The following is a 12,593-nucleotide window of genomic DNA, read 5'->3' on the forward strand; positions in this document are numbered from 1 at the left end:
TATTCAGCGAGTGATGTGTAAAAATGGACTGGGCCAGAGAACACAAAGATAGAGTGGGAGGAGGGGTGATGCGAGGAGGAGGAGGAGTAGGAAGAGGAGCTTTTAATCTTTCCATTACTGCGCCGTGGGCCTGTTGGTGGCTGGCTTCTATTTTCCCATACTTTCCACTCACTGACTGCATCAAACCTGTCAATAATTATGTGCAGGCGTCCCTACAGTGGCCCCGAAGAGCCCGGGGCCTGTGAAAAAACGGGTCACTACAGTGACTCAACCATTCATCCCTGCTGCTCTTCACAATAAACGGCCCCTGCTCATACATTCTGTTGTTGTTGTTGTTGTTGTTGTTGTTGTTGCTGCTGCTGTTGTAAAATAAACTGCCATTTTTTTCCATCTTATGTATCATGATGTAACAGGCTTTGTGTTTGTATTTCATCATTATATCTACGTAACCTTAAATGGCCTGCCATGCTTCGGTCTTGTATGTCATGATGCGTTTTGAAAAGAACAGAATGATTGGGTGTTTACAATCTAGCTAAAATAAGATAGTGTAGTGTTATCCGTGGTTTGACTCCCAGCTGATGGGTATTGGGTTTGATCCCCAAGTGTACCTTAGAGCAAAATGCCTCAACCCCTACCTGCTCCTCAAGGACATGGACATAAATCACTTCGGATGACCGCATCTGCCAAATGACTGCATGTTCCATGAGACAAAAGCCATACAATAATCTTATTTGAGTGTGTTGATGATAGATATGAATCCCAACCCTTGTAGGGAGGAGAATAAATTTTAGGAAACAGTGGACCAGATCCTGTTTGTTTAAAAGCGGCTAAACAAATAGGATATTAAACTTGTAGCTTCATCAGCCAGAATCAAGTATGGAAATATCTGGAGCAGCACTCTCTGTGCAGTTCATCCCATTAAGTCTTAAAGACCAGAGGAAACACATGGAGGAGAACAATCTAACCGCTAACATTGCTAACTACACACAGGCCAACAGCCTCAAACCAACTGCATGCTGTGAGGGAACAGCACTAACCACAGTCCATAACTGGAAATCAATAAATGAATACACCGGCCTACAAAGGGCCTGTGAAAATAAAGCTGAATTCTGTGTTAACTTGCCCTTTCTAGCAAATGTTTAGAACGAAGATGGTCGTTAGCTGAATGAGGCTGGTTGGGATTTATTCAACAGAAAATAATGTTGGAATCTTAAAACTCGCTCCGTTAAATTCTCACACATAAATCACAATGTAAATATTGTTTTACATTTACAAATGTTGTGCCATTATAGTATGGAAACACCTTCATTTAATATAATCATTGAACCGTTATTTATTGTCCTGAGTCGACAGACCACCACAACTTCCACTGTAAAGTAGTTGCTCAAATCACTTCTCTCTCAAAATAATATAGATTATGTTCTTGACCGAATAGTTTCTGTCAAGAACATGACATCTTGTGGCTAAATTCAGTATGACAAATTGTCAATGTCTTTATTTCATAACATCATTTTAAAACAATATTCAGCTGCAAATAAATAAATGGAAAATAAACATCAAACACATTTTGTATCAGTTCGAAAACCGTTACATCTAGATCTAAATATAACATCTTATTTTATGTACGCTAAACATGCTTGGTTTGAAGGATGTATGTTTACTTGCATATAAACGTTCACGACAACGCTATGCACACACACACACGAATACATATTTAATCAAATTTCACATTTTCCTAATGTTTTCATAGTTCATAATACATCACATATTTGTATAGGTATATACGCGTTATAATATCAGGATAGAACTGGACCTGACGTGACCGCTAGTGGTCGCCAGTATCCCGTGAAGAGCAGCCCGACTCCGCCGTGACCTCGCAGAGCTCCAGAAGAAGAGCAGAGCTACACACGGAGCTGTCACGGTGGATCATGGCCGCATCCAAGCCGGTGGAACCACAGTCTGCAGCCGGCCTACCGCGCTGGCAATTGGCCTTACTAGTCGGGACCCCAATAGTGCTCGGAGTAGGGGCCGTTTACCTCTGGAACAGAAACCGGTCGAAGAAGGACCGAAAGGGGAAAGGAAATGGTGAACGAAAGACTCCAGAAGGCAGCGCTAGCCCCGTACAGGGCCAAGACGGCGAAGCACGGGCCAACCGGGAGCTGGAGAACATGGTAAAGGAAGGGCTTTGCTTCAGGGGGAAACTTGCATGTCTATGTACTGTGACACTGTACGTATTAGTGTCTAATGTTGTGTATGCTGGTGCACGAATGACAATTTTTGGTGACTAAAACGTGGTTGCCGTTTACACGCGTCTCAAGGACGTGGAGCGTACCCGGGCTGGACTGACGACTCCTCGGCCAGCGTCAGACGCGCATGCGGTGATTTGCGGTCAGCTAGCCTCGTAAGCTAGCACCAAAGCTAAATTAGTCGATAGCTCGGTGGCTAGGTTACGAAGCCTCATTAGAAATGTAGATTTCCTGAAGTGCCTCGCACAACGACACACGCAGGAAATAAATTATATTGCGCACCGACAGTATGATACCACACAACGTGGTGGTACTGTCTGTATGGAAACGAGGTATGGTCAATGCTGGTTGATAGTTGGATAACGCGGCTGGCTAGATATTGAGTCCAGTGTGCGGGGAGGGGGCGCGGTCGGGAGCGCTACCTGGGGGTACGTTGAAGTGTCGTTATGGCATTCATTCACCAGACCAGCACAGATCACCATCTTGTTTCACTTCGACGTTGGCACTACTTTCACTTTACATTAAACTCTCCCTTTGTGTTGTATTCATTAAGATGGTCTATCTAAACTAATACTAAAATAATTGTAAGCGTTTCATTTTATTTGTGCATTATGGTACAGGTCGTATGGGTGGCTTAAGAGTATTAACCCTTCACAGACAGGGTGGTAGTGGAAACAAAGTCAAATGACCGATACAATGTTAGCTTATTTTCACCCATATTATTTACTTTTTCAAAACATTATGGTAGAGAAAAACGTTATTTCACCTCCAAATCATCAAACGTGACTTCTAGTTCTGCAATCTTTTCTCTCTATTACACTTTTGTAACCTGCAAAAGAGCTGTTCTGATTGGTAAAACAGTAACCTTGGCTTATTGGGTTAACAAACCTTGCCAATGGTGTAATTTGTAACTTGTTTGAGATAAGAATTCCAACTCTAACGAATGAATTTGGTCTTTCTTCACCTCTCCCTACAGTCAATATGTTATAGTTGGCTGGGCCCAATGTTTCTTGAGCAATCCCTACTTTCGGCTTGTCTACAAAAATATTCTTTGTCCATTAAATTTTTTTCTAGATCCAATAATATATCCCTTTTTCGATCAGATCCGGACAGAAAAAAAGCTATGGTTGGAAAGAACATGAATGTGTTTTTCTGTATCCTCAGATAAGTAAATACACTCTTCTCATCGCTTCCTCCTTTAGACTCCCCTGGACCGGGCCCAGGGAGCCAAGAACAAGGGCAACAAGTACTTCAAGGCGGGGAAGTATGACCTGGCCATCCACTGCTACACAGAGGCCATCTCCCTCTGCCCAACTGAGCAGAAAACGGACCTGTCCACCTTCTACCAGAACAGAGCGGCTGCCTACGAACAGCAGGTCAGACTCACACACTGTGGCCTCAAACCTACCAACATAAACTGTGGATTGTGTGGTACTTGATCCTTTTTCTGCATCTGAAAATAAATTAACATAATCCGAAAACGGTTACTAATATTAGAAATCCTGAAATAGAAAGAAGTCTTAATGTTCCTTGTTGTCCCATCCAGAACGGTTGCAGAGGCATTAATGGCTGATAGCAAGCCAAGGCTAGACATGTGTTGTGGCTAATTGTAACCTTTGTGTTATTTAGACTCACTCTCAGTCTGGGTTTTTAACCCACACAAGGCCCAACCAATGCTAGTCTCCAGTTTTTAAGATGCCTAAGACCTTAGCTTTGGCTTAGCGAAGGTGTAGGCTAAGGTCTATGGCTAAGCTATGGCCTAGTGTTACATGAAACCGAGCACAATCTTTTTTTTAATTATTGTTTAGGCTTTATTAGATTTCAGTTGAGTTTAAATATGTGTGATTTCATACAAATCATGCGTGAATGATTTTCGAGGAAGCGTGTGTATTTCAGATTAAACATGCGTGTATGATTTCAGATGAACCATGCGTGTATGATTGTATGATTTCAGATGAAGTGGACGGAGGTGGTGCAGGACTGCTGCCAGGCGGTGGAGATGAACCCCCGCTACGTCAAGGCTCTGTTCAGACGCGCCAAGGCCCTGGAGAGACTAGACAACAAGAAGGAGTGTCTGGAGGGTGAGTGTTTAAGCCATCCTGTGGAAGACCAAATTAACCAAACCGGCATATTGATTTTTGCTTTGGGCAAAATGCTGAATAAAAATGCTTATTTTGGCCTTTACACAATCCACTCGGTCTCTGCTGTGATCCCTGAATGGCCCCACCACCCACAGATTCACCACTGGTTTAGGGGATTTGAAATCCACTCAGGCTAAGATAATGCTAATTGATCCCGGACTGAAATCTCCCAGGGATTGAGTGGATTGACTAGTTGTAGCCCTCGACATGATATTGATGATGATGGTATGTTTGTTTTCGTTTCATCCAGACGTGACAGCTGTGTGCATCCTGGAGTCCTTCCAGAACCAACAGAGCATGCTGCTGGCCGACAAGGTGCTCAAGTCCCTGGGCAAGGAGAAGGCCAAGGACAAGTACAAGGTAGGGAGCCACACCGGCCAATCGGAGAGGGAGCGAGCGGCACCAATAACGTAGAGGAGACAGATAATCAAAGGAGGGAGACCTGAGAATTATAGAGAGACATTAGCCCGACACAGAGGGATTGTTTTAAAATATATTTTGGTGGTCTTCCGCAGAACCGTGAGCCACTGATGCCGTCGCCGCAGTTCATCAAGTCCTACTTCAGCTCCTTCACGGATGACATAATCTCTCAGCCGCTGCAGAAGGGCGAGAAGAAGGACGAGGACAAGGACAAGGAGGGCGAGGCCGCAGAGGTCACCGCAAGGTCAGAGAGCATGGCTCAGTGACCGTGGGGACAACGTCTTGACTTGCGTTTCTGTGTAGTTTGTAATAGGGATGGGTCAGAATATTCGATTATTTGTTTCGCGAGGGTCTAAATCGATTTTTAACATTTGGACCGTTAACATTTTTTCCCATTCATATATAAAGTTTTTCACAAGCCATAACTTTGTTTCCCTGGTAACGCCTGAGGGTTTGACTAATAGCTGGAACAATCATTACCTACCCGCAAGGTTCTTATGCAACGGAAACGTTGTTCACTCCTCCGGAAAATAGGACGGACCTTAGCTACGACTTGGCAACGGGAGGTATTCTAGTCCACTCAGCTATGAGCCAGAGAGCTAACGTTATGCATTGTACATATTTATAATTCGAAATTCGTCCCAGCCTTTATACAACAGATACTCTAGACAGAGTCTATAGCATATAACCGCGTTGTCTGATTAGTTTAATTAATTTTTCACAATTTACCAGCTCTCTTTTTGAAGACCGAATCACTGCGTCATTCGTTTCAATGGGATTCGCGACGGTCTATACTTTCAACATAAAGTGCACATATTTATAATTTGAAATTCGTCCCAGCCTTTATCCATAGATAGTATAGGGTCTATATCATATAACCGCGTTTTCTGATTGCAGTTTAATGCATTTTTCACAACAGACAATTTGACTGGAACTACTTAGCAGGTACCGTAGTTGTTTTTTTGCGTTCTAGTTATTAAGTGATTTCTTGCCGATGATCCATGGCTGCCTTTGTGAATGTCGGCACACATCGAATAATCGATTATTCGTTCATACCAACCACTGATTATCCGACCATGAACATTTTGAGTTATTCACATCCCTAGTTTGTAATGACGGTTGGCATAAGTGGTGCAAGCGTACAGTTTTCTGGCTGCTTCGCCGTAGGACATTGTTGTGCATTTGCAATAATGTTAAGGTAGTCTGAGTGTTGTGTTGCAATGCTCTTTTCAGTATTCACGTTTGTACAATGTGGTATGAAATTCATAATTCCAGTATTGTAAATGACATACTTTTTTATCCTGGGAAAGCTCAATTCAAAGCTGTCAGCTAGAGCTATTTGGGTTAAATTGAATATTAATAGCTGAATACTAGACATTTGTTGCTGTTAAAAAACGTGTGCTGTTGTTACAGCTGAAAGCCATAAGTTTGCATTCATTTCTTACACGTACCTGTACTGTTTGGATGTAATACTTCATTGAGCTGAAGGAATAATTCATTCCAGTTTGCGTGGGCTTGCCAGCTGGAGTAATCACAAACTCCTCGATTATATTTTTTTGGTGTGTCTCTTAAGTCAGTTCTTCATTAAGAAACCAAGGCAGTGGAGTATATATGGATGCATTGCGGCAGGGTGTTCTATTAGTAAACTTCAACACAACTGTCGTTCTATTAAAGCTCAACAACATTAGAAAATACTGGCATCTGACCTTTAGCCAAGCAGTTCCATTGTGTGACCCGTATAGCATCACAGTTGGCTTAGTTCACCAACGATTCCCCTAACAAAAATGGGGCAGGATAGTGTAGCCGACAAGTAATCGATCCCCAACGCACGCAGTATGTCTGTAGGACTACTTGAGGTAGATGCCCATGCCTACCTGCTCATTTATGACCTGCAACTCAATTTGCTTAGTCACTGAAGTCCCTTTGGATAAAAGTGTCTGATGACGTGATGGTTTGATATGTATCGCTGGATGACTAGATGGGATAATCACTATACAACTAAAAACTCTTCAACCTTCACGACTACTGAAAATAACACACATTACCGTCCATCTTTGTTCTCTCTGCCCTTAGCTCTGGCTACCTGAAGGCCAAGCAGTACATGGAGGAGGAGAACTACGACAAGATCATCAGCGAATGCACCAAGGAGATCGACTCGGCAGGCCGCTACACCACGGAGGCACTGATCCTGAGGGCCACCTTCTACCTGCTGATCGGGAACGCCAACGCCGCCCAGCCCGACCTGGACCGCGTCATCAACACACAGGACGCCAACGTCAAGGTAACTCCAACCCTCCACCCCCTCTGAGGTCAGGTGGCGGTTTTACGATGCCAGAACAGAGTGGGGGATCTAGTGGCGATAGGGATTCCCTCTGTGTGGTTGTAAACGGAGAGCGTTGGTGGAGGACGACACAGACATGAGTACGGAATTATCATATTTTCCTAAGGAAATGATATCTCCTGTTGCCTCCAGATATTTATGGCCATTGGATGAGAATGCTTGAAAGCATTTGGGGTGTGAATTGGCTATATTAAAACGACTGTTTAATGTATAAAGGTTATGTCCCATGGGGGTAACTTAAGGACCCATAGAACATCCTTGTCATCATGTCTCTTGTTGGTCAGCGGCTTGGGGATGATTCATGTGGTATTCCTCCCTGCGTGCGTAGCTGCGGGCCAACGCGCTGATCAAGCGCGGCAGCATGTACATGCAGCAGCAGCAGCCCATGCTCTCCACGCAGGACTTCAACATGGCCGCCGAGATCGACAGTCACAACGCCGACGTCTACCACCACAGAGGACAGGTGAGGGTCATTGGTGTGTTGGGTGCTGGCTTGTCTGGTTGGTTTGTCTGTCACAATAGCCTCCTCGTGGAGGAATATGAACTTCCACACTAGGGCTGGGACGACGCGTCGACGTAATCGATGACGTCGACGCATAAATTACGTCTACGCGAAAAATGCACGTTGATTCGAAAAACCCAAAACAAAGATTGGCGGCGCCGGAGCGTAGTAGCAACGCGAGTGGCTCCTGAGACTTTCATAAGTGCAAGGCGCCACGCACTCGTTCCTCTAAAGTATGGGAATTCTTTAATGTAAAAGGAAACGATTCCGTGATATGTCGTCTTTGCAAAATGGAGATGACTTTCCATTCTAGCACCACGGCAATTCACCAGCACCTGAAGAGGCGCCACCCGGTAGCAGCTGCAGATGACCAAGCACCATAGAATTCTAAGAAGGCATTACTTTGCACTTTTATTTTGGAATTTAAAGGCAATAAACATGTATTGAAATGTTAAGGAATTCATATTTTTTTTCATTCAGATATGTAAATCAACATGTATAAATTGCTATTAGTCAATTAATGGGGAGATAATCGATAATCGAATCGAAATCGAATCGGACTGAAAAAATGAATCGTTAGATTAATCGATGCATCGAAAAAATAATCGCTAGATTAATCGTTTCAAAAATAATCGTTTGTCCCAGCCCTATCCACACTATGAATAGAATTACAATTGCCAAGAAATGTTATTTTTGCCATGACTTTTTAATTATATTAAATGGTTCTAATGACCTTTGGTCTCATTAGTGCTTGGTGATTAATTCAGTAACTTTCTTTGGGATTAATGATTAGTAAAAATTCAGACAGTTTAGTTTGACAGTTTCAGTCAACCAAACATATTTCTAATTAGGTTTTAATCAAGTTGTGTTATTAGAAGAGTACAGTTATCAACTGTTTTAAACTGAATATATGGTTGTGGAGCTTTTGCTTTGGGTTCGTAGTTCCTCATAGTTGTTTGTGTTTCTTCTTGCCGGTAGCTGAAGATCCTGCTGGACCAGGTGGAGGAGGCGGTAGGAGACTTCGACGAGTGCATCCTCCTGCGACCAGACTCTGCTCTTGCCCAGGCCCAGAAGTGCTTCGCTCTCGTAAGTCAAAACCTCACACTTTTTCCAAAAAGATTGCAACTTACTTTCCCAATCGCTGTGAAACAAAACAACAATCACAGTGCCTCAAACAGTATTCAATCTAACAGGATAACTATCCAATGCTCTTTCCCCACACGCTCTTCTATGTAAGCTATGGTGTGGGTGTTCGGCTCTCAGCCAAAGGCTACTGGGTTCGATTCCCAATGGCCGCAGCCTAACCTGTAGCCATCGTTGTGCCCTCACTATTTATTACCTGTGCCTAAGGGACATGTATCTGACACAAGCTGCTTTGGATAAAATAAACGTCTTAGCAAAGACTTTTATGGACTTCCAAGTCGCTTGACTAGATGGAAACGGATCAGTTTGTGTTGACCGACGCAGCATCGGCTTGTCTCTGATTGGCCGGCGTGTGTTGGTGTTGTGTTTTCAGTACCGGCAGCAGTACACGGGGAACAACCCCTACCAGATGCAGACCGCCATGGACTGCTTCGAGGACGTCATCCGGCGCTTCCCCAAGTGTGCCGAGGGTTACGCCCTCTATGCTCAGGTAATGCCGCGACGCCGTTCCACACTCAGCATACTGTATACTGTACTGTAGAACCTGGAGGATCACTGATGCCTGTCCACTCTCTCGGTCTCTCTCGGTCTCTCTCGGTCCCTCTCGGTCTCTCTCGGTCTCCGTCTCTGTCACTCTCTCTGCGTTTGTGTGTGTCCGTCTCTGAGGATATTACTTTTTAATTGAATGAAGAATATACTCCTATACATTACGTTTAATTGAAATGGTGTCCTCTGTTTTCTCTGCAGGCCCTCACTGACCAGCAGCAGTTTGGTAAAGCAGATGAGATGTATGATAAGTGCATTGAGCTGGAGCCAGACAACGCCACGACATACGTCCACAAGGGGTGAGCAGATCACTTTCAGCTAATGCGCCACAAAACAAAACGCATGAATAAGTTATTACAAAATCGATCTACAAAACTAAAAATCATCTAATTATTTACTGCTGAAAATGACAAATAATGCATGCAACAAAAATACATTGTTCATTTATTATTCATCAAAACTGCACATCTTCAGTTTATTGCTATCAACTGATATCATTCTGCTATTACGTGTAATTTAACCACTGTTGTGTCCTTGTCACCTCAGGCTGCTGCAGCTCCAGTGGAAACAGGATGTGGACCTTGGCCTGGAGCTCATCAGCAAGGCCATCGAGATCGACAACAAGTGTGACTTTGCCTACGAGACCATGGGGACCATTGAGGTCCAAAGGTCAGAACACGCCTCAATGCTCCCCTCTACTTCCTGCTTACCTCTCCAATTAAATGGCTTGTCCCGAGATCCTGATTTCATACCTATTAGGATTGGGAGAGAAGGTTCAGATGTATTTAAAGTGAAGGAATGTGTACTCCATTCATTCTCCAGAGGTTAAATGAACAGAAAAAACACTTGTAAAAAGTGTATAACAAGGAGCTTGAAATATAAAAATCTTTCTGCCTAAAATGTATGATCTTTTTTTAAATGATATGCTGTTGACTATAATATACATTTAAGACTGAGAAGATTTGCATTGCACAGTAGAAGGTATAGAAATAAGTAACGAGTAATAAAAGTATTAAATATATATATATTTGAAGATATTCTTAATAGATGCTAAAAAGACCATGAACTTCATTCATTAGTCGAGTAGAATTGACCCTGACTTGGAGCAGACTCTATCTTAAGGGACTTCAACTGAAGTGATTTCAGCCATGTCGAACTAACATGCATGTATGGTCCTCCTCCATCCTCAGGGGTAACCTGGACAAGGCAATAGACATGTTCAACAAGGCCATCAACCTGGCCAAGTCTGAGATGGAGATGGCCCACCTGTACTCCCTGTGTGACGCCGCCTACGCCCAGACCGAAGTCGCCAGGAAGTACGGCCTCAAGCCGCCCACGCTGTAACCGTGGTTACACACGCCCACCGTCAATCACAATCCTCCCGCAGCTGAGCCTGGTTTTTGTTTATGAATTCAAATGCGACCGTTGACGTTTTAGTGTGTTGACGATGGAAACAGTTCTGGGTTAGGAACCCCTTGTGTTTACATCCAATCGGAGAGAGGTTTTTGGTGCCGGTTGGTTCCCTTGTGACCCTGGGCTCCCCTGCCTGAGACCTGGTTTAGAGATTGTTTCAACCTAACTAGCCTTCAGCTGGGACTTAAATTAGACTTGCAGCACCCTGATGTCCATCTCTAAACCCAGGAATTATCTGTCATTCTGGGGTACTCTATTCTGTCATTCAAATGGTCTTTGTTCTGACATTCAGATTACCTCCCTTTCATTTAGATTATTTGTTCCGACATTCAGATTATATCTGTCCTGCCATTCTTATTGTCTCTATCTTCTCGTACCGATGTTCTCTATCCTGTCATGCAGTGTATATCCGTCACAAGGGCCTGTCCAGTGCTTATGATCTGCTTTCAATCCAAAAGTAGAATCCAAAACTAAATTAGAATCATGCTCCCTCAATTTGACAAGTAGTATTCCTAAAATACTATGAAAGCATTGTCTAATTTAATTTGGCTTGCCGAATTGTTTAATTTCTCTAACCTTTGCTTTCTAATGTGTATGTTGTCCGGCTTCATCCTACGTTCAAACATGACGAAGCAGAGAATGCAAGATAAAGACCTATAGTCCAATGTGTGATGGGAGTGATTTTTTGTTTTGTTATAGTAAATACTGGAATGAATCACTTGTTGGCAGTGCGCACGGTTTAGCCATGAGCTTCAACATGTTAATGCGTCCTTTAAGTGTTATGTTTTTTGTATTTTTACTTTGTTTTTTGGGGGATTGCCTAGTTTTGTTTTCTATGCCTTGTACAGCATGTGATGTGGATGCAATGCTTGCCCTGATGTTTTGAAACCTCAACATAAGGATTCTGGACTAGTCGTCATGGCAACTGGGTTTAGTTGGGCTCGTCTCCGTTCAATACCAGCAGTCAAACTGGAACATATTTTTTTTTCCCAATCCCTACAGGATTCTGTAGCCAATTTAATATTTTGTTATTTAATTTTTTCTGATTATTCTGCAGACTGGTCTTTTAAGACGGCAAAGACACATACACACAAACTAATATTAACAATACATTTTTTCATCCTATGGTTTATTGCTGGTAGGCTTAATTCAGACCTGTTAATAACTACAAAGTCATATTGAACAAATTACAAAGTGGTAGACTTTCTGTTATGATTGTATCTAAGTAACTGATCAGTGCTTTGGTTTGTAATTATAGAATACCCAACAACAATCTGGCCAGCACTTATGGAAGATGATATTTTAAAGTTCTTCTGTCACCAACTAATTAAACCTACATTCCATTCTGAACACACGTTTGACCGCTGTCAGTGAAAGAACCCTCAGTATATTAGAAGAACCATAGAGTAATCTTTAACATGGATGTGAGCCTTTGACAATTATGTGCATCTGCAGATTTCAGTAATTTTGACTATGTTCTGGGAAAACTTACACTATTCTTTGAGATGTACCACGACCAAAGTAAAAGAACATATGAATCCTAATAAAGTTATAATTACTTGAAAACAAAATCAGTCATTTATTCTGTAGTTCTCTAGAATGGTATCATTTGCAGTGTATTAATTAAAAAAAGGTTTATGTAAATAATTGGTATTTACTTTCTTGATTTATATCAAGCTTTCAATTTATGAAACACTTGATGTCCTTGAAAAACCAACCATATCCTATAATGAATCTAACAGGCGACTTAATCTTTGAACCAATTTACAACTCGGATAACTACAATAAATGTATTGCAAGGTTAACAATGGAACTGATAATAGTGCAAACGTTGCAAACTT

At 42.6% G+C, this 12,593-nt stretch overlaps 1 protein-coding gene across 1 annotated transcript; it reads left to right on the top strand.

Moving 5' to 3' along the window:
* The first annotated feature begins 1,869 nt into the window (after window positions 1-1,869).
* Window positions 1,870-12,353, top strand: tomm70a (translocase of outer mitochondrial membrane 70 homolog A (S. cerevisiae)). The gene is made up of 12 exons (XM_056603925.1): window positions 1,870-2,171; window positions 3,449-3,622; window positions 4,201-4,327; window positions 4,638-4,747; window positions 4,903-5,051; window positions 6,881-7,088; window positions 7,477-7,611; window positions 8,629-8,736; window positions 9,167-9,283; window positions 9,541-9,638; window positions 9,886-10,008; window positions 10,530-12,353. The coding sequence occupies exons 1-12, from the start codon at window positions 1,929-1,931 to the stop codon at window positions 10,681-10,683; spliced, it is 1,746 nt and encodes a 581-aa protein (XP_056459900.1). The 5' UTR covers window positions 1,870-1,928; the 3' UTR covers window positions 10,684-12,353.
* Window positions 12,354-12,593: the final 240 nt, after the last annotated feature.

Source organism: Gadus chalcogrammus, chromosome 12 (assembly GCF_026213295.1).
Source record: "Gadus chalcogrammus isolate NIFS_2021 chromosome 12, NIFS_Gcha_1.0, whole genome shotgun sequence".
NCBI lineage: Eukaryota > Metazoa > Chordata > Actinopteri > Gadiformes > Gadidae > Gadus > Gadus chalcogrammus.